The sequence below is a fragment of the Eutrigla gurnardus genome (genome assembly GCF_963514095.1).
Source record: "Eutrigla gurnardus genome assembly, chromosome: 9".
NCBI classification, from domain to species: domain Eukaryota; kingdom Metazoa; phylum Chordata; class Actinopteri; order Perciformes; family Triglidae; genus Eutrigla; species Eutrigla gurnardus.
The window spans coordinates 16,777,217-16,799,653 of record NC_139923.1 but is presented as its reverse complement, the minus strand read 5'-3'; the positions used below and the strand labels follow the sequence as shown (position 1 = coordinate 16,799,653).

Here is a 22,437-nt window from a genome sequence, read left to right as displayed (position 1 = left end):
CAAAGCAATGCTATTGATTGAAGACACATTCTAACCATGTTGACGACACACTGTACACATTTACCCCAATTCTAAGCCTCAAACTTGTTTGTTTTGGTGAAGATGATTAGGCCTATATCTCTTTACCAGTGGCCACTTACATCTGTCAGTAACTATTTGGAAAACACAGGCTATATGGACCCAACCAACTCTATTTGAGAGGGGGGATGCCCTCAGATGATACAACCCATCTATTGCCAGGCAGAGGCTGAACTGTCAGTGTACTTTAAGAGAAGATAAACGTACGGTACACTGTGAATGTTCTTTTACGACCAGCCCAAAAGTGAAGTAAAAGTGAAGCGGCCCACCGGGTATTCTCAGAAATCTGCCGATTACCCATCCCAGCCCTGGTTGTTAGCTAGCTTGGTAAGCCGTTATTGTTGTAAGTAAACAAGTTATTCTTCTTCTGGAGTTTTTGACAGTTACCAAACATCTTCAGCTCACTGCTGACCACTCTAACCATGTGTGGCATTAAGGTCAAGTAAACATGATGTGATTAGCACACTTTAACAGCTTTAACCATCCCATTACCATAGATAACTAACTTGTACTCATGTTCAGATAAACAATATGGTACATGCGTGCACACACACGCACACACACACACACACACACACACACACACACACACACACACACACACACACACACACACACACACACACACACACACACACACACACACACACACACACACACACACACACACACACACACACTCTTGTACCAGAGGGGTCTGAGGTGGCTCCCTCTGTCTCCATGGTGACATTCTCAGAGCTGTCTGCAGTGCCGATTGAGGCTTCAGATTCGGGAGTCTCATCGTCTGACGTTCGCGGCTCCAAGATCAGCATCTCATACGTCAGCTCCTCCCTGCCAGCACACAAATGCAAATTATTAGGGCCCGAGCATCAACAATGTCAAGTCATGAGCGGTTTTGTATCATCTCATTATGTTCGGAAGATATTACCAATTGAACATCAAAGGGGGCGTAGCTCTAGAAAGGAATACTCATAACTCCATAACCATTGGGCCAATCACCATGAAAGGGTAAGTTCTTTGTTTTGGTCATGTTTACAGTGGGTTGTCATGCACCAAAACTCACGAAACTTTGGAGATTAGGATTGGGTATGGCCAATTTGCTCTATTTCTCTCCCTTAAAGTTATCAAAGAATAATTCTATTCAATGCTGAGTAATAATGTAAACAGATGGATAGGTGCTAATTCCTACACAGCTACCAGTTCACAGTGGGGTTTTTTGTGTGGCTATATACAAACTATATGTGGAATATTAAACAAAACACTACAAATGTCAAAGGCTGTCAAACAGTTCAACCACAGAGACATCCTACTTTTCTTTCTGCAGACTTTCGATCTGCTCGGTGAGGATTCTCTCTTCCTGCTGCATCGCCAGCTGCTGCTGCTCGTTCAGCCCGGCCTCTGTCGCCTTCTCTCCTCCTTCTCCTCCTGAACTCTCTCCATCCATCACCACCACGGGTGGCACTCTGGGGCTGAGAGGAGGCGATGGTGTGTGGGTGCTGTTTTGGAGAACACGGCCTTTGCTCTGCAAGTTCACACACAAAATCACAGAGCAAGTGTGTTAGTGGAAGCTTAATCATAATAATATTAATAATTATAATAAAAATAATAATAAAAGCTGTGAGCAGTGATTAATTTGGCCCTGGTACATTTAGATACTTCTGGAGTATACAGGCCACATTTTGCATTTAGGTCTGTAGTCTCAGTGGGTCCCACCACTGATCTGTAACAGGTCTGTAGTCTTAGTGGGTCCCACCACTGATCTGTAACAGGTCTGTACTCTCAGTGGGTCCCGCCCCCTATAGGTGGGTTGAAAACATGAGAAACTAGTGTTGTAGTCTCACCCCCTCTAACCAAAGCAGCCTCCGATGACGTAAAATGACAATATTTGCGTCATCGGAGGCTCTTTTTCAGAATAAAAATACCGAGATCTCCTGATCAGCACTATTCTTCTTTGTGACAAGCTGCTCCTCTGAGTCTCATAGCTTTTTATTTTTAATATTTCTTTTAACTGTGTAGTAAGTATTTGGTCCTATCAGTGTATCCCTATCCATTAGGAAATCAATAATCAGTTGCGGGAGCCTCTGCAAGGTTTCCCTTACTTTTAAGTTCAATAAGTCACCCACTCCATGTGTTCAATTTGTTTCAAGTCATCAGAATAAATTAATATTTGTTATATTTGTATATTATTAATATTATTATTATTATTTTTATTTTAAGTATGAAGTCATAAGAACCAGTCCCTGCAATACAATTGAGAGAAGTCAGTCTCTACTCTGAGCAGACATTATCTAGACATCATGTCTATTTCATACTTTACAATACCACACTGTTTTAAGAGTAAATATACTGTCAATGGAAACTTTTAAAAATGAACAGCATTACCAATAAATGTTCAGGGGGTTTATCATTTAAGTAACATTCACTAACCATGTTGTAACACAACAGTATAGAAATACACAAACAGAAAGTAAGACAGCTAAAAGAGCTACAAACAGAGGTGACGGGTACTGTGACTGGAGACGTATGAGTGGACGGATCAGATGGAGGGACAGGACTGGTGGCGGTGGGCACATGGAGTGAGAGGCGCATACATACCGGGGTGGAAGTGCGGGTTATGCTCATAAACCTAACAGCAATTAGTACAGGTTTCTGGAAGGAGGGGTGGAGGAAGGAAGGACAGAATAGGGTTAGGGAAGGCTAAATTAGGCAAACATGGATTTGCTGGTTTGCAGTTGCCGAGTCATTTTGGTGAAAAATGAGCAAAATTTGATTGGGAATTTGAAGTTTTTTAAGACACTTAAATATAGGTATATCCCTCTGAGTGTGTGTCTTTTGTCGGCTTTTTACTCGTGTTACAAAAACACAGCAAAATCTTTTGATGAAGGATGGATGATTGAATTCCTGGCACGACGAGTTCGTTGAGCTGAAAACTGTTGTGACATGATTTAACTGACTCGCGAAAGGAAAAAACATTAATGTCAATGCCAGGCAATAAGCATAATGCTACTTGCCCAGATAAGAGGGCTGTGTGTGATCTTACCATGGACTTCCTGATGTGGGTCAGTCTGCTCTTGGCTTTGCTTTCTGCAAACTCCAGACTGCTGATGTCCTTGAGACGAGCTTTGTACTTGCTCATCTGCTCATTGATGATCAGCTCTACACACCTACAGGGGAAGAGATGCATTTAAAGTAAAGCCTTTGGTCATATGTAAATAAGAGAACATCTGCAGCGTCCAATCAAAATGTAAACACAAAGTCACTGGAGCCAATATCAAACTTAAAAACGTATATAAACTTGCATACGTATGACTTTGTTTTATTTATACAGGCACACACTGTCAAGTGAGACCGTTTCAATTAAATTCAATAATTTCTTTTGTATACATTTTTTCGGTCCATAAAACGTCTCTGTTGCAGGCAGTTATTTTGTTTACAAGCCCTATTCTGTGAATTTAGGAAACTACAGAGAATAGTTGAGGACATACGCTGTGGTCTTGCTGATGTCTTGGACGCTCTGCAGTGGGTCGATGGTGTCGGGGCAACGAAGGATGCAGGGGGCAAACACGATGGCGAGGGCGTTAGCTGACATTCTGTTAGTGTCCTCCTGCAGGGCGATCCTGAAACACACCACAGTATAATCCTGTTCATCCTGATGTGGATCTTCACAGAGTATGAGACCCATTCCAGCAAACAACAGACAGTTAATCCAGTGTGTTTGACAATCAGCGGGGGAAAAGAACAAAGAGAAAGAGAATCTGAAGAAGAAGAAAAGAGAATCTGAAACCACTGCTTATGCGAAAACATCATTCAGATCTTATTCAAACACCACATTTTAAGACCCAGCCTGTCTTGTCTGGGGCTGTCCTGCTGTTGTTGATTCTTATCTCATCACTCACCGGACCAGATGGAAGATGAGGCGCTCCAGCGTGCTGAGGTGTGTCCTGCTGAGCTGGTCAATCACTGAATAAACCCCTCGGATCACCTCCCGCCTGTCTGGCTGACCTGGAAAGAAAACAAACACGCCCACCCTCAAATAACAGCTCAAGTCAAGTTTCACCTTCTGAGCCTGACTCTCAGCTGCAGGACAAGGAGTCCGATTACAAGCTTACCCATGGCCCTGAGGAACTCCTCGTACAGTTCAAAGGTCATGAGAGGGCTCGGCAGGTCGCGGAGCCACTGTTTGAGAACGCTGGCGATGACGTGGATGTTGTAGTCGTCCAGGTTTACGCTGCTCACATCTGGAACACACCGTTATGTGTGACAAATTTACTTTCGTCTTTCTGTTGTGGCTGTGTATAGTATATTTAGAGAACTGCTACTTTTAGTAGCAGTAGTAGTTCTAAGAAGACCTAGTAGTAGAAGTAGTAGTAGTTGAATCGTAGTTGTTGTAGTCATAGTAGTAGTCGGAGTAGTAGGAGGGGAGTCGCAGTAGTAGAAAAAGTAGTTGTGGTAGGAGAGTCATTGTAGTAGTACTACTCATTTCACTACTATAATGAGTATATTAATACTAACACCACTACTAGTAGAAGTTGAAATTATAGTAGTCATAGTAGTACGAGCCATTGTCGAAGAAGTTAGAGAAGAAGTAGAAGTAGTAGTAGAGACACTGTCATAGTGATAGGAGTAAAAGTAGTAATAGTAATGTAGGTGAGTCATAGAAGCTGTACTACTTATCTTACTAGATGTAGTAGAAGACCTAGTAGTAGTAGTAGATTCATAGTAGTAGTGGGTGAGTTGTAGAAGAAGTATTAGTACTAATAATTTGCTACTACTTTACTTACTACCTCCTACTTACTACTAGTTGTAGTATAAGAAGAAGAAGTAAAAGTAATAGTAACAGTATTGATAGTAGTAGTAGTTGTAGTATTGCTAGTAGAAGAAGAAAAAAAAGAAGAAGTAGAGTTGTCAAAGTAGTAGTACTAGTAGTAGTCATCATACTAGAAGTAGTTGAAGAAGTAGTGGGAGAATATGTAGTATAAGTAGAAGAAGAAAAAGAAGCAGAAGTAATACTAGTAGTAGTAGAGTCATAGTTCTAGTAGTAGTAGAAAAAGAGGAGAAGAAGAACAAAAAGTAGTAGCAGTAGTATATTTATGGTATGTGATGACTTTTATTTTGAAATCAACTTTAAAATATCATCATGTTAGTCAAGACCCTTTTCACAACAGAAGCAAAAAGATAATATAAACAATATATGAGATAATATAAAACATTCTCATTTTTATGATTTGAGTGTCAGTCTCCAGTCTTACCCGTGTCCAGCCCCTGGCGGAGCTCTTTGATCTTATTGGTGGAGCCCGACTTCCTGTACATCCCCTCCGTGTAGAGACCGTGCATCTCAATGTAGTTGATGAGTTTCTCCACCAGCTGAGGAACCGTTCGGTCCTCGCTGGTCAGACGGGACAACTCCACGCCAAACTGCCGCGACGACAGCTCCGGATCATACTAGTAGAAACAAACACAAGAAACTGAATCTGGACTGGATATTACTAGATCCAGAAACAAGCAACCCGATACAACATAATGGACCAAAAAAGTGTATCCTCCTACCTTTTTACTGCACTTGGTGGTCATCTTGGAGCAGCACTTCCTGTGGCAGGCGTAGCGACACACTGTAGACAACAGATCGACACAATGAGCCTTCTAGTGTGTGTGTGTTTGTGTGAAAAGAGTTGGAGGGGTTTAATGTGTTTGGTGGGTGGAAGTTAAAACTACACACATGGGTATCAGTGCCTGTGGGTGAACTAGGAGAACATTAGGAACTGCTGGCGTTGTGTATATCTGTGTGCGCGTGTGTGTGCGTGTGTGTGTGCGTGTGTGTGTGTGTGTGTGTGTATGTGTGTGTGTGTGTGTGTGTGTGTGTGTTGACAATCAGGGTATAGGACATAATGTACCATTCATTCAGTGTGTAGCCTACTTTACTACAGTTGAAAGTTCATGTCCGTTCTTATTTGTAACTGCTCCAATGTGTTACACTTGTAAATAATTATAGATAATATTAGAATTTTCCACAGAATTACTCAACTTTGACTTTCTCTGTCGGAAAAGCCTGATGGTATTTTGTTTTAGTGTGAACGGAAAGTCCCTCCTGTTGTTATTAAATTTGTTATATACAACAAATCTGATGTAATTTGACTGTGCAATAAAATGTCATATCCACCACTACATTAACAAACTACACTATGCACTAAAACCTGGATTAAAATCATCTCATCTGCCACCAACACTCCAATTCTTCCCTTCATAGCAGCTTAAAAGTCCCTTTGGTGAAACGTTTGGTAAAACTCCTGTACAATTAGGAGTCATTATCAGTTATTTTTTTGTCAATCTCAGAAGCCATCGGCGTTCTGTTTATCCAGCATGAGTCCATGTAACGCTGATAATGAAGGATGACAGTTCCAAAGAAATTGCCCAAGGAATGCCTTTCCGTTTCCAGCTGTTAGCTTAACCATTAAGTCATAATGGTGTGAAAGTGACCCAGCTATCTGAATGAAGCGTGCATGTGTGTGTTTTTCCTATCTGGTCCTCACATTTGCAGACGCAGGCTCGGTCCATCATCCAGATGAGGGAGGAGCAGTACTCGCAGTAGGTGGGGATACTGTACTGAGTGGACTTGAAGATGTGGCCGTTATGTTCTTCAACCTGTAGGGGGCAGAATAGACAACAGTCAGCTCAGCTCACTTATTGGTTTTATTCCCATAAAATACGACCACTGGTTCAGTACACCATTAAATGTACAACTCACAATGTCAGTTTCCTTCTTCCTCGACTTCTTGCGTTCACGTTTAGGAGCCTGGAAAGAGACCAATGTGTTACCCTGTGCATTTTGTGTGTTTCTTGTGAGTGTTGCACATTAATTAATATCTATATAGATATTAGTTGCATTACAAAGTGCAGTAAGTTGGGAAATCAGTATGTAATGTTCTGGTGAGAATGTTATTATCAGGGGGTTTAGCAAACTACAGACCTATATCAAATGTTCCTTTTTCTCTCTAAGATCCTTGAGAAGGTAGTCGCCGTGTGACTTTCTAAATAACAGTCTACTTGAGGACTTCCAGTCAGGATTGAGAGTACATCATAGCAGAGACAGCTTTGGTGAAAATTACAAATTACCTTCTAATTGCTTCTGACAAAGGACTGGTACCTGTTCTTGTCCTGCTAGATGCTGCGTTCGGCACCATAAGCCATGAGATAAATCAGAATAGATATCAAATATGCTTCTCTTCACTTACAAGACTCTTAATGGTCAGGCACCATCATATCTTAAAGAGCTCATTAAACCCTACTGTCCTGCTAGAGCACTACGCTCTCAGAATAGAGGGTTAACTTCTCTCTCTCTCTGCACTGTATTTTTAAGGTGGCTGACGATTGATTCAAGAGATTAAAATCTGCATCTCTACTGTCACTAACTCGACTCCTCCCAGGATTACTCCCGGGAGTCTGACTGTGCTTTCTTGTCCAGCAGAGTCCGCTGAGGTCCTGACCGACGCCCCCTCTGCTAACTGGCCTGATAATGCAAACACTACATTGACCTGATTAGTATTTCTATCAATTTTTTTAATCCATCCATCCAGTTTTTAACTTTCTTACCCTGCCGATAGTTCCCTCCATGGGTTTATACTCGGTCATAAACTCGTCCAGGAAAACCTTGAAGGTGTTGACCCACACCTTCACTGGCGATTCGCACCAGTCCCTCTGCTCCACACGCATGGTCTTCTCCAGGATGTGCTCGAACAGGGCGTAGAGATCCTTGTAACGGATACTCTTCCCATCATCCATCTGGTGGTGAAGGCAATGGAAAAGGAAATATTCAGAATCACGTGCGATGTTTGTGTTTCAAAAAGCAAATTTATTGTCCAAAACATAAGTAGAAATTTACTTCTCAGGGTTCTCTTATTAGCAGTTTGAATATTAAGGTTTTAAAGTTACAGTGGGGTGCCAGTTTGGCTAAAACAGCACATGCCAGAATGATGAGGCTTGAAATTTGACTGTGACTGGCAAATTTACTGACTTCACTATCTCAACCTTCCTGGTGCTTCACACAGCTGAGAACAGACAAAGAGAACTCACTGCCAGGGCGGTGGAGTAGGAGTTGAAGATGTTGATCCTGAACTCCTTCAGTGCTTTCTTGAAAACGACGTCCACCATCGTGTCCTTCTTATCGTCTTCAGACTCCAGGTCAGCAATCTGGAGGGACAAATGCTTTTCAATTTCGGCTCATGAAAAGTAAATAAAACAGCTGAAAAATGTATGTTTACTGAGACAACTTACCTTTAAAAAGTGGACATCGTACCATAATACTCTACTGTAGCACACTTATTCCATTTCAAATTTAGCACACAAATAGACAAAATACAAAGTAATGTATTATTTTGAATCTGACATACTGACTCAAATTGTGTCTACATTATTCTTCAAGTTGAATTCAAGAATTTCTATTACAACATATTATCTAGATCAGAGGTCTTTAACGTTTTTCAGGCCAAGAACCCCTTGGCTGATAGTGACAGGGGGAGGGGACCCCCTATTACATATCATATACACTGTGTTGCTTATAAACCGGGCCAGTATAATCATGTGTAGTGCAGCCTATAGTGCCGTGTATAAAAAGTACTTCTTAATGATGACGGGGAGGTTTCCGTGAACATTCCACATGAAGAGGAATGTTCCAGGAGCCTTTGCGGGAAGCACACATATAGTATAGTGGGTCAGGCAAACACCACTATGCTTTGTATGTGTGCAGGGAGTGTGAACAGGTACAGGTGTGCCCTCTCACCTTCTTCATAAGGAAGTCATTCATGCTGCGGTAGTCGTGGGCCGAGCTGAGAATGTGCAGTGCGTCGTTTTGCCACTGGGCCGGTTCCAGAGTGATGCTGCTGATCTTCACACTGCGACGCCTCCTCATTTTAGGAGACAGCTCTTTGTTCTCCTTACTGTCCCTGACCCCCCGAGAGGGAACGGCCTCCAAATCTGGACTGTAAGAAGGAGAAGAAGGACCTTCTGGGAGAACGGAGACAAAGGAGGTGGATGAAGGTAGAGGTCTACCATATTCTGTAGTACATTCTATATTACTCCTTGTAGAAGGCAACCAAACTAAAATATATCTACAGCTTGATATTTCCTTTTACCACATGTCTCTCCAGATTCGCTCCTGCTGGCCGGCTTCTCTCGCAGCGTTTTTTTCTCGCCATGCTTCGTCTTACTCCAGAATCTTATCCTTCCTCTCATCCTGTTAAATCACATAACAATATGAATCATTTCAAAGAATTAATTTAAGAATGCAGAAACATCCACAAAAAAATAAAAGAAGTCTTGGAAAAAATAATGTGCTCTCAGTTATTTAGGCGCCCCAAGTAGGGCATATACTGTATGTCATACTGCAGTTATAAAATAAACCTTAAGTAGTCAACTACCACACTCCAATACATCAGTCAGTGGTTATAGAAATGTAGTGAAGTCTTTTACAATTGTGTAACCAAATTAAGTATGAAAAGAACACATTTGACTTCTTGAATGTGTCAATTTTCTGATGCACTCGGCCTTTAAAATGTATGTAAAGATTGGAGTTATGAGGGTGAGTTTTGTGTAAACAGACGTAATTAAAGATCTCACCTTCCATCCTGACTGGAGGTTTTCCTGAGGACCTCCACCTTGCCCAGGTCTCCTGATGACATGGTCTTATGGATCTTCTTCTGGTCTTTGTGAGACGGCTGTAGAACATAGAGCCAAAACCGTGTGAGAAAGAAGAAATAATAAAACAAATGTGTTTAGATCAGCTGAGCAGGTTTAAAACTTGTCCAAGATGCTGTGTTGTTTGGCAACATGTGCTCAGTTTCATGTTTAACACAGCTGGGCTCCTCTATGTTTGTACGTTGAGTCAGAAATCTGGCAGATCTGAAGAAATTGTGTGAAATCAGCAATATCACAGAGAATAACGCCGATGTTGAGATAGAGAGAAAAAAGAGCTCATGTGCAAGATCCTGTTAGAAATTGACTTTGTTAGTGTGAAGTCACTCTGCTCCAAGTTTAAATGACTCCAGCATGCAGGAGCAGCAGACGGTGTGCAGAGCAAACACGAGCTGTGATGTTGGACAGGCCAAAACATGGGTGGACGAGATCATCGGTCAGCCCTTAGTGTAAAAATCTCTGTTATTTGTTGTGCCAAAACATACATAACAAATACCATTCCGTCAGAACTACTGCTGAAAAAGGGAATAATTGCTGTTTTGTTTGTTTCGTCATAATTTCATCATGTTTGTGGTTTTGGACTGTTGGTGGGAAAAACAGACAATTCAAAGACATTTATATACTCATAAGTTCCAGACCTTCTAACTATACAACATGGCATGTTGTATACTGAAGGAAAAACATTCCTAAATGAAGCATCCCCCAATAAGAGATGTACTCTTGTGTGTTTAAATGGGGAATGAAGCCTGAAGGTGACAATTTAAATTGTCTCAGCTTGGACTGCTTTTCAACCAGAGCGATGTGCAAGGCCATTCGCTACAGACCGACCACGGTGACGGTCTGTTTGAGAGTGGAGAAACATCAGCCTGCAGCTCAGTAGTCAAACAATAGTGAACAGTGTGACCAAAGTGGGGTTAGCAGTGTTAAAGGGTGGAGCTGCTCCACCTGAGAGGAAGGCGGTGGTGCAGGGAGGGCACTTGAGTGGACAGGAAACAGTCGACTGCTTGGAGGTCACGGGACCTCCTGATTTCCGGTGCTTTACCATCTCGGAGTCACTGTGACACTCCGCCTCGGGGTGGGCGTGTGTGGGAGACAGGGAGGGGGGCAGCGTGCGGGAGTGGGCGGCGATGTAGTATTCATCGTCATCGTCCGACTGGGTCGCCCCTTCAGAGTTACAGCGGGTGAGGAAGTCGGAGCGCGTCCGGGACATTCGCGCTTTCTTTTTGGGGCCGGGGCGGCCCACCTGCTTCCAGGCAACCACAGGAACATCAGGTCAGTCGCTGATGTGTGTGTGTGTGTGTGTGTGTGTGTGTGAGTGAGTGAGAGATTTAACGTGTATAAGACTATCTAGTAAAAAGTAAATGTTGATCCCCAATACAAGCAAAAACTACAAAAAGTAGCTACAGATACACAACTTAAGAACACTTGCAAATAAATCGCAAGTATGCATATTCACTATGTATGTTACATTTCATCAAACTGTATTTTCTTGGTGAAAAGGGCTCATCTTTAGCACTGGCAGACAAGGCAGTTTGAAGGGGAAGTAACATTTTCACCAGGTTTATTTTCATCTATCTGCTGTCCATGAAAGCATGTACAATGTGTGCTCCTTCATTCTCTGTGAGTATGTTATGTAAATCTGCTGTATGTTGGTTTGATTCTATAAGTTACTGTTTATTTTTAAGCACTGAGAGCAACTGAGAGAGTTCAGTACGTTCATCTGTGTTTCTGAGTCACATTGTCTTGTTTGCCTCATCATTGCTCCTTAGTGTTAAGTGACTTTGAGTTCTTGAACATTCTGCATGCAGTGTGTGTGTGTGTGTGTGTATGTGTGTGTCCTACCTCTCTGTTTCTAGATCCAGCAGGTTTAGAGTCATCTCTGAACATGGCCAGAGATCTCTCCTGGTTCACCAAATCCTTATCTGACCTGCAACACCAAACCAACGATTCATTAACTAAATAAAAAATTACTCTTTTTGAAAGTGTATGATCATAAGCATACTGCAGTTATTACCTGTGATTTTAATTTTTTTTACAATATATCACATTCACATACATATAATGGCCTATAATCCTGGATTTTGGGAGCAAATCTTTACTAATAAAAATCATTGTTGCTGAAACCATGAACCCTAACCTGCAGTTATACCTCCAGTCAAATGGGTCCACCTACTTGGAGAAGGGCAGCTTGCGTCTGGGTGGTGAGAACACAGTGTTGGGGAGTTTCTCCACCATGTTCACAATCACAGTCTGGGCTGAGCTCTTCTTCTGAGTCTTTGGTGGTTTGGTGTCCAGGACCGGGCTGGGAGCCTCCAGTGTGGGCTGGATCGCCTTCCTCTCCTTCTGACTGGGGAGGACAGCGGGAACGCTGGACTTTGGCTCCAAGATGATCTGGATGTCCACCTCTGAGGAGCAAATCCCTGATTCTGGACTTGATCCACATGTGGTTGAAGACGGGACCTCAGAAGACTTGTCCACCACAAATGCATCCTGGGCAGCAACCCCAGGGGGCTGCTCCATCTCTAAAACTACCTTCGAGCCTGCAGCGGGGGTTATTTGGGAACCGGGTGATGCTGCTCCCGTTTCCGACGCTCCTTCTAGGGTTTGGGCTGCCAGCAGCTCCCCCTCCTCCACAGGGCTCTCCTTCTGCATACTGATCAACACCACTACAGGCCTTCGGGACACGGACTCGCATCTCTCTCTGTAAGATTTGAACTTTGGTTCATGAATTGGACTTTGGTCCGAAGCTATATAAAACGTAGCCCTAGGAACCTCCGCCTTATCTGGCAGCTCCATCACAGATTTTTCATTAAAGTTTGAATCTCTCAGCCCATCATCTAGTTGAAAACCCAGTGGTTGAAGGTCTTCTTGAGGTGCAGTTGACTGGGAGCCTACAGAGCCTTCAGTCTCCATGTCTTCCACACTGAGCAGTTCAATACTACCATGACTAGTTGGAGATCCCTGCGGTGAATGTCTGTGAGGGTCTTCCAGCTGAAAGGTGCTGCTGCCCGAGGCCGAGTCTTCCTGCACACTGGTGGTTCGAACCTTGAGAAGCTCTAAGCTGAACTGAGCCTGCTCCAGCTCTCTCATCCGTCTGCTCTCTCGTTTGGACCGGTTCTTATGGCTCGTCTCATCTGTGCTCCTGCTTCGCTCCGAGTCCTCTTCTTTTTCCGTCTTGCCCTCGTCTACCTGAACAGGCGTCGAGTCTTCAGACAGTTCAGCAGAGACATAACCCTCCTGTCCTGATACAGCGATGTCCTCCATGGTTCCTGCATCCATCTCTGCTGGTAGAATCTGCTGTCTTTCATGCTGCTCCTTCACATCTTTGAATCTAAAGACATTGATTATTAATGGAAAAGTGTAATGAGAAATTTTCTCCATACAAGACAGAATAATAAACAGAATGTTATACAACGTACAAACCAACCATGATTTCCTGAAAAAAACTTTGATTTCTATAGATTTGGACTAAAATCTAAAAGTTCAACGTACACTTTCTTTCAGGGAATCAGGGGACTGTCTGTCTCTTTAGCTGCTGAATGCTCCACTATGTATGTTCAACAGCTGTTCTCTAACTATGTGTGTCTGCTGTTTGGTGCAGAGCAGAAACTGTACAGTTTTTTGTGTTGCTGTGACTGAAATCGAGGCAATGAGAGCGGTGAGAGTGAACCAAAAATGTAACGTTTTCAGGAAAACCAAAACGATGAGCAGATAGTTGATAAAATACTCAACAGAAGTGAGATTAACTACAGAGTCAGGTGAATATTGATTTTAGCTGCTGTGAAAATCCATATTCTGAAAAAAAATGTTTCCCACAGCAAGAAGATGCTGATTACAGTATTTTACAGGAAAAAACAACGTCCTGTTTTTTAAATCCAAATTTTCAAAAGATATTGATGCCTGATGAAGGTTTGTGAGCAAAAAGGTTGCCTCTCTTATAAACTTCGAGCTGACAGAATGCAGGAATTCAACCTTTTCTTTCACACACTTCCATCGTCCAGCTTTCATTCACCTGAGTCGAGCCAGGTGTCCCCTGGACATCGCCTGCAGCCGCGTCACAGTCCTGAACGTCCAACAGTAGCGGCTCCTCTCCTTGAACCCTCTCCAGGCTGTTTGAACCGTTACAGCCGCCAAACGTCTGCGTTGACAGCAACTCCGCCATCTCCTCTGGATAACGATGGCAGCATCCCGGCACTGCAGGAACCGCCTGCGCTCCCTGTAGCTCCTCCAGGCCGCCTGCAGACGCACCACTGCCTCCTCCTCCTCCTCATCATCACCTGAGTCCATGGTGGACTGCTTGAGAAGGCAGCATCGCCACCATCGCTGCAGAGAAGACAGAGACGAAACAAAGAAAAGCTTTTTGATTCTGCTCTCCGACCCTTTAAATCATCTCATTCCTGCTTCATTTCCCTGAAACCTACTTTAGGGACGACCCAAATAAGGGAGACGAGTTTGCTGAATTAAGTTTGTCATTCGTGGCATGCTGCAGACAATGTGATACAGTACGAAGGACCGATCTGGCAGACATCATTGGAACTTTTGACAAAATTCAAACACCTTGCATTCATTTGATTAGACTCTGGAATAACTGTATTTTCTTCCTATCCAGATAGTTTTTTATTGCTTGCAAACAGAAACTTCATCAGCAAGCTACTGAAAAGATTTCTCGATCTTCGATTTCTGAATAAAAAGCATGCTGAAATAAAAATTACTAGACCACAAATCAATTGAAGCTCCAACAGCAGTAGAGTTTATGAGTTACTAAATGTTATCTGTGCCTCTGGCTGCTGCTCACTGTTCCATTGTTTCTGGACCAACTGGGTTTGTTTTTTTACAGCCTGACAAAGATTTGGACAGCCTCCCTCTGAGGACTTTTCCAGAAAAAACATGCCCACATCGGCGTGAATGCAGTGTTTTCTTTCGCAATCAACCCTTTCACCATTTGTTTTCTATCATTTTCTCTCTCCCTTTGTTTCTCTTTCTTATTCTCTTCAGAGATATAACAGTATGGGTGTCAGTGCTCCAGAGTGCGACTAAATATTTTTCTTCTATCTGGCTGGTCTGTTTATGTGTGTAGCGAAATTTGCATGTACAACTGCATGAGTAGGAAGGCAGGAATGGGGATCTAGAAATGCTGAACCTCTTCTTCCCAACATCTCACCTGGATGACAAACGCGGCTCGCCTCATGTCAACAAAGTGCTTCCTCTCCAGGACAGCCCTGAAGCGGCGCTGCAGCGTCACGATTCGATGCAGGACTTCCTGGTGGAGGAGGGTCTGAAGACGCTGCCGCTCGGCCTCCCGCAGGAACACCTGCATCACACGGGAACATTTAAATGAGCGGGGGGCGCTGCAGGCCAGCAGAAAATAAGGTACACCAATGATGAACAGGTTTCTAGAATCCGTACCATGGTGTTGCCCACTTGATACCCAGCAGGTGGCAGGTGGATCCGTCTGAAAAAGTCCCTGATGCCTGACTTGTTTGGGCTCGTGCCTCGAGGCAGCAGCACATGAAAGTGACGCACAAAGTCCTGCAACATGGTGTTTGTGTGGTCGTTAAAGCAGTTTTACATAAAATACAAATTTCAATATCTATAATAATAATAATTTCTAATACAATAAAAAAATGTGTTTTCAATGGCTTGCATTACTTTTACACACAGTAAACACAAATGTACAGAAGGATTACACTTAAACATACAGCTTCAAAAAAGATAACAATGATAAGCAATCATAAACATGCAGAAGATACAAACATACACATACAATAAGATCATACGATGACCATAAAAAAAAAAAACTACATATAAACATAATTACACTAACATGGCAACATCCAAAAGATCTGCTGTAAACCGATAGCAGGAGAGGATTACCTGGAAGGTGTACTTAATGCTGTATCCTGATTGTCGGATCCGGACAGTTTCCAGCATGCCGGTGTATCTGAGCTGTCTGAGCACCAGGCTGTCATTGAAACGCAACGGCAGCTAACAAAGACAGAGAGCAAGAGAGAGAGAAAGGGTGAATAAAAGGAAACAAAAATGAGCATTCTGCCAGGAAAAGTGTCTCTAAGTGCAGCAGAAATTACCTTCTCAGGGTTGGAGCGAATACATTTGACAAAGTATGGCTCTGACTGATCAAGAGACTCCATCAGCTTATTGAGGGACGCCTGCATACACAAACACAAACCAGTGACATCACATTATCATTACATGTAGAGAAAAGGCAAAAGTATATTTACTCAAGTAATGTACTTTTTATAAACTTACATTTCAGAGGGATATATTTTTACTTTTTACACATTTTTAAGAAAATATTTAGTTATGAGCCTCTTTACAGATAAGGATTCTTAACACAAACTTTTATCAGGAGATAAAATGTAATATATTATTATGGATTAATCTAATAAGCAGTATATAGTAGTAGTTAAATTAGGTCCTCAATTACCAGCAAGATATCTAGAATAAACATTTTTATTTGGGACATAATTCTGAAATGGTCCATTTTTCATAATGACTACTTTTGTTACTCCAAGTACACTTTGATGGTCATACTTTTGTATTATAACAAAGTATTATTGCACTGTGGCACTGTTGCTACTCTTAAGTAAAAGTCCTTCTTTCACTGGGAAATTACACTTTTATATTACAAAACAATACAGCTCGTGTCTGTTTGACTGCATTTATGATTGAAGATTTAATTTTTTATTACCATTTCAGTTTAGTTGATGATAATTTGTATAAAGGAACATGGTAACATCTCATACCCTGATTTCGTCTTTATTCGATATGTGTTTAAGTTTACTCTTGTTAAGATCTTTCACTTTTTCTGCAATGGAACATTTGCGTACACTGGTAGTTATTTTAGACTGCTGCCGATTCAGTAATGTTGTTGTAATTCTTGTGGCAGGGACCGATGGAGGTACTGACCTGGAACTGTGCGCTGATGCTGGGCGGTTTTTTCTTCTTGTGCAGGTGGAGCAGTGACTTGGTTATGCGGTCGTGGAGCGTCACGCTGCTCAGGTACTGCAGTGATTTCACGTCCAACAAGTGCTGCGTTCACAAAAAACAAATCATATGTTAAACTGAAATCTGTAAGATGATACCTGTTGTAGTTTCTGATCATGCTTTCGTGCTGTGTCATGTTTGTGTCCAACCTTAGGAAGGCTCGGCTTGCTTTTGATGTTTTTGTTCCTCCTACAGGTGAGAAACGTTAAATATATTAAATAAGAATGCTGGGTATGATAGAACCATTTAAAACAGTATGCACAATCATTAAGTTGGGTCCATTATTACAGACATGTTTATACTATTGATGCAATGGAACCAGAGATACCCCTATTTGTTTTCCTCTTTAAACCCTGGATACTCCACTACCCAAAATGCAAATGATTTTTCACCTAGGTCCTTCTGCAGGTGTGGAATACTATTGCTCATGTTCATGTCAACTGGTACCACCTAACCGAAGAAATGTGTCAAAAAGTGGGGAAACTCATTCCTAGCACAAATTGACTGTATCAGTACTAATATTATAACCTACACCCAGAGGTTGGTAGTAATGCGTTACATTTACTAAAGTAACTATTTGGATAAATTGTACTTATAAAAGTAGTTTTAATGGAACTTACTTTGTACTTTTACTTGAGTATATTTGTGAAGAAGAAACACAACTTCTACTCGCTACATTGGGCTATGATCCGCTACTTATTACTTACTTTTTTTTACACATTTTTGATCTGTTTATTTCTGTCCGAGACTTCCGCCAAAGACTCTCTATTTCTATTTGGTTGACAACTTGTTACTTCTACTTGAATCACATAATTCTAAAGTAACACTACTCTGACTTGTTTTTACTATGTTTTTGGTTACTCTACCTACCTCTATCTACACTCTTCAGTGATGAGTACATATTTTCAAATCAGGATTATAAATTAATCAGTTTAGACCAACAGGTTCTTGAAAGGTAGGTAGAAGAAAAAGATAGTTGCAAGTTTCTATGTGTGTCACTCACAGTAGGATGCCCTGAGCTCTCTCCAGGAGCTTGCTGCTGGTCGAGTTGAGGAAGATCCCATCTTCTTCCAAGGTGGGACTTCCTGTCGAGGATGGACAACCAGACCTGGAGCTGCGACCGTTGCAGCCAACACCGTAGCCATCCCTACAGGAGGCAAGTGGTGGAGGGAGAGGAAGAGAGGGAGGGAGGGAAAGATGTTGAACTACTGCTGATTCTAGTTTTACATTTTGATCGCCTTTAAATGAAGAATTTCCAAGGACCATCACATCAAACTCAAAACTCTACCCTATGAACTTGACACTGAGGTTTTCCATGTTAAACCCTTTTTGGGGGGTAAATTCTCTTTATTCCCTTATCTGAATATCTATTGATACAGAGTGTCTTGCACTGTGCAAATTGTTGGAAATGTATCATATTGGGCTTTATAAACAAAAGTGACTTGAATTTGACACATCGTCATGCTCACCTGCTGGCCTTCTCATTCAGGACGTTGGTGCCTTGAAGATCTGACAGAGGTGTGCGAGGACTCTTCCTGGTGATACCTGGACGGCAGGAGGACAGGACAGTAGGGGGAGGAAAGGGAAGAGGAAGAAACATGAGATTCAAAGATTCATATGTCCATCTACATCTTCATCACTGAATGCATTGTGAGGATCCAACTCCCCTATCACTTCACCTTTACAGTACAACCATCACATTGCTTTACCATTGACATTCTGTATGTTGTACATTCACCAACATCTACAGATGCATTAAAGATCAGAGTAGGTCAGACCGTTCAGACCTCTGTTCAAAGCCAAACGAGTGCTCGAGATCAGCAGAGTGCAATCAGGAAGTAATTATTGACGGACAGTCCAATTATTTCCTCTTTTTTGACTGGATCGGGTTTTGACAGTCCTACACTAATTATACATACAGAAATCTGGTCTCAGGACAGAGCCACACAGCCTCCATTAGCCCTGTATATTTCATTATTTCGGATGTATTGAAGTGTTAATCCCAGAGTTTAATCGTGTATAAATACAGGACATTTGTTTTATTGTAACTTTCCAAGTTTGCACCCTGATTTAAAAACATAAGGCACCCATGCGACTAGCCACTAGCCCACTGTGACCCCCAGCGCTGGGTCATGCACTGGTTGAATTTCAGTGCAAGAACTGCTAACTGGGGTTTGTCTCTGGAGCCTTCCGCTCTCCCCCTTTTAAAGTTTTTTACTACCATCCCTTTATCTCCCTCTATCTGGCTACCTAGTTCCATCCACTACTAAAGCTTCATCTTGCTCTTGTCTGGAGACCGGCTTTACTTTCCCCCAGTCGGCCCCAATGTGTTTTGTGTGTTTCAGTGGTTTTGGCAGCGTGAGTTTATAGTAATGCTGATGGAGTCATTACATATGAAAACAAGCAGCTAATGAGCTGGGTGTTCCCGTTTGTGTTTGCGGTTTTCTCTTGTAAAAGTTTAAACTCACAACTTCTACTATGCAATGACACACACAAACACATGCAGACAAACACAGTCAAGGTCAGGCCTGTGCACACACAGATACAATCAGGGCTTTCTCTCCAGAATATCATCAATGTACATTTGAAAATCACAAAGAAAATCCTGAAGAAAAGGAACCACTTCCTAAGAAATGCTTTTAAGGTGGCTCATGACCTTAATCATTCAAATTTTCAAATACATCACTAAGCACAATTACTTAGTTTTCCAAAGGCATCATCACTACTATCGCAATTTATTATCTAGTATTTTGGATTTAAACAAACTGTATATCAGTGTTCTACCGCCTGAAAATCTAAAAGACTAATTCAAGGATTTTTGATAAAACATAATTTCATATAGCTTCAAAATGAATATCTGAATTTAAAGGGAGTTTATCAATGTTTGATTAATAAACAGTTGAAATTGGATGAAGATACTGCAAAAGTGTTTGAAAAGCAGCTTGCAGCACAAAACAAAATGATTAAAAAACATAACTTTTTCCTTTTTCTTGCTTTGAATGTTTGTGACTGAACCACGGCTAAACACAAACCTACTTTTGATTTTTTTCACACTTTTGTTTATTTGTTGAATTGGCAGAAACATAATCTCATGTGAACCCTGTTTATGTTAGCTAAGAACATCACATCTTCCTGCGGTAGGAAACAGAAGACCTTCACGATTCCATCCAATACAGCTTTGCAGTTTTACAGTTTAAAGAAAGTATTTTTGGAGTTACTTACTGTATTTCTCATCTTTGCATCTTTGAAGGATCTCGAGGCTCCTCTGGTGAACCGGGTGATGAAGGAAACTGAAGCTGTCGACAGTTTTGACAACAGTACAGGGAACTGCTGCATCGTTCCCTAAAACAGAGAGATCGGGAAGAGAAAAAGCATCTCCATTTTAGAATTGTTTTAGATGTAAAATTAAAAAGAAAACGAGAATAAAAAGAGACAATGAAGAAGGAGTTTACACCAAGAAGGTGAATTAAGAAACAGAAGAAGAAAAGCAGCAAGAACAAATAAGGAGGATGGAGAGATCGAGAGAAAAAGAACAAAGACACAAACCCCTCTGCGATAAATCAGTGGTGACATTTTCAAACATTCTGGGCTGAAACGTTCCTCCCAGTTTGGGAAAATAAACACTCCAGAAGAAGATCAAAACCTATTCTTCCTACTCCTTCATTATCACCACCCCAAGTTTAAACTCCTCACCCCCTCAAACACACCCTGTTGTTTTTGACCCAGTTAAAAAAGGAGTTTAGAATTACGTTTTTTTGCTTTGTAAATCACATTTACAATTAATCGATGATCAAAATTGTTGTTTTCAATCCACTTATCAATTGTAAAAACAAAATGTTCAAGCACAAATAATATAAGTTGACATATTGTTTACGGGCATCTGCAAGTGATGTCACCTCAAATTGGACTCTACAGATGGTTAGTTTGGCATTTAGTAGGAAAACTGTCATTTCTGACTGTATTTTGCCATAATTATTTTTTGGGGTTATAAAGCCAATGAAAACTTGACTTCAAAGTATTTCTTTGTAACATGAAATATTAATGAGAAATGCAACAACAAAAACAAAACCCCAACATAACCATGTATTACATTTCAAATTTAAATGTCAGATTGAATTTCCTTGTTTTTTTAAATGAAAATCCTTCCCTTCTGTAAAACAAAATATGAAGTGTGCTTACGTAAGTTAGTGCCAACCAATTTCCAACACAATATTTCATTGTAATCCCTCTTGTAACTGTACATTGTTCAAAAATTAAATTTCACTGGGAATGTCAGCGTACAGAAGCACCAGGACACCACGCTGCTGGCTGGAACATTCTAATATTGGACTAACAAGACGTTTCATCACCTGTTTTCTTGTGGGTGTGTCTGCGGCCGGCCTCCCGGAAAGCCACCAGGGCTCTGAAGTAGGCACGCAGCACGGCCCAGCGGAAGGTGGCCACTGGGTCAATTCCCATCAGGCCACAGATGAATGCGTTCTTGCTGCTTTTGAGCAAGGCCACAATGTCGGGACGCATGTGATCAGTGTTCTTCTCTCTGAAGTCCTGGATGCAGAAAAGAGACGTGTGCGTCCAACCAAGTGTTAGTTACTCCACTGAGGACTGGGATGTATTATAATCATACACAGACAATCATACATTGTGTGTTTCTTTATCCTCTTATTGACATTTTCTCATTAAATGGGCACATTTAGCAATTTGTGTGTATCGCAATATGAAAAACAAAAACTCCACCCATGAGATTCAAAACCCGCTTGGTGTAAACAGACCAGTAGAGTTACCTGTCAAACTTAGCACCAGCTCCACACCGAGAGTCAAATACACTTTTCATTTGAGTTCATTACTCAAAAAATATACTGCAGGATGCGGTTCAGTTAATGGATGTGCATTATCGCATATATACAGAGCTCATACACTGACACACCAGAGAACCTCACCTTGACTCTGTACTTGACTTTACCAGCATAGTGTCTGATGATGAAGGCGGGCTCCATGACAGCGGGGAACTCTATGTAGCTGTTTCCTTCATGCTGGCGCTTGAACTTGTCCAGCAAGGTTTGATTGGAAGCCTGGGGGAAACTAGAAGAAACAGTGATTTAAATCAGGCAGAAGAAACACACATCAGTGGGACACCAACACATTTCATTTAAGAGTAAATAACTTTTTTGGCAAACTCAATTGTACTTGTTTCACAACAGCCATTTGTGTCTCTCCAAGAAAACAGGGAAGCCAAATACAGCAACATACACAACCAACTATTCATCAATTTATTTCCATCTACTACGAAGCAGTGCCACTCCACCAGCTGATGGTTGCATCCTGCATTTCTCAACATTTAAGTTAAGGATACAGCATCGCTAACCCCCTTTCATTAACTCTCAGGGATAACAACTCTGACACGTCAACGTCATTGCTCATATTTAAACAAGGCTGTAGCTCCTGCTTTCACCTTTGCCTCGTGCACATTTTAGCCATTTACGTAGGTTTGTCACGTAGGTATCCCTTTAGGTACGTCAACATACCTAAAGGGATGTTTCACATCATCTAAACATCTCCTCCCCACACCTCTAAAACACACTAGTGGCTGGAGTATATCTACAGAGGGCTTGAAGATGGATGCTGTTACTGTAGAAATGAACCCCCATACTCGCCCCCTATCCTGCAGTAACC

At 41.7% G+C, this 22,437-nt stretch overlaps 1 protein-coding gene across 3 annotated transcripts in view; it reads right to left on the bottom strand.

Annotated features, from left to right (window-relative positions):
* Positions 1-22,437, bottom strand: part of LOC311018744 (unconventional myosin-IXAa-like) — a 114,002-nt gene that overhangs the window by 2,667 nt on the left and 88,898 nt on the right. For 2 of the 3 annotated variants that reach the window (XM_084017810.1, XM_084017811.1), the window contains exons 13-42: positions 21,705-21,846; positions 21,117-21,312; positions 19,990-20,109; positions 18,237-18,312; positions 17,771-17,914; positions 16,917-16,956; positions 16,690-16,812; positions 15,849-15,929; positions 15,637-15,747; positions 15,169-15,291; positions 14,924-15,073; positions 13,775-14,085; positions 11,936-13,093; positions 11,605-11,689; positions 10,805-11,005; positions 9,688-9,785; positions 9,204-9,304; positions 8,852-9,075; positions 8,146-8,262; positions 7,666-7,854; positions 6,821-6,868; positions 6,606-6,717; positions 5,626-5,687; positions 5,328-5,520; positions 4,188-4,316; positions 3,975-4,080; positions 3,564-3,695; positions 3,119-3,242; positions 1,389-1,600; positions 767-909 (exon numbers count right to left, since the gene is read on the bottom strand). In XM_084017810.1, coding sequence (XP_083873936.1) covers positions 767-909; positions 1,389-1,600; positions 3,119-3,242; positions 3,564-3,695; positions 3,975-4,080; positions 4,188-4,316; positions 5,328-5,520; positions 5,626-5,687; positions 6,606-6,717; positions 6,821-6,868; positions 7,666-7,854; positions 8,146-8,262; positions 8,852-9,075; positions 9,204-9,304; positions 9,688-9,785; positions 10,805-11,005; positions 11,605-11,689; positions 11,936-13,093; positions 13,775-14,085; positions 14,924-15,073; positions 15,169-15,291; positions 15,637-15,747; positions 15,849-15,929; positions 16,690-16,812; positions 16,917-16,956; positions 17,771-17,914; positions 18,237-18,312; positions 19,990-20,109; positions 21,117-21,312; positions 21,705-21,846 — 5,051 coding nt within the window. The remainder of the gene's footprint in view (positions 1-766; positions 910-1,388; positions 1,601-3,118; positions 3,243-3,563; positions 3,696-3,974; positions 4,081-4,187; positions 4,317-5,327; positions 5,521-5,625; positions 5,688-6,605; positions 6,718-6,820; positions 6,869-7,665; positions 7,855-8,145; positions 8,263-8,851; positions 9,076-9,203; positions 9,305-9,687; positions 9,786-10,804; positions 11,006-11,604; positions 11,690-11,935; positions 13,094-13,774; positions 14,086-14,923; positions 15,074-15,168; positions 15,292-15,636; positions 15,748-15,848; positions 15,930-16,689; positions 16,813-16,916; positions 16,957-17,770; positions 17,915-18,236; positions 18,313-19,989; positions 20,110-21,116; positions 21,313-21,704; positions 21,847-22,437) is intronic. The other variant, XM_084017812.1, reaches the window with a different exon arrangement.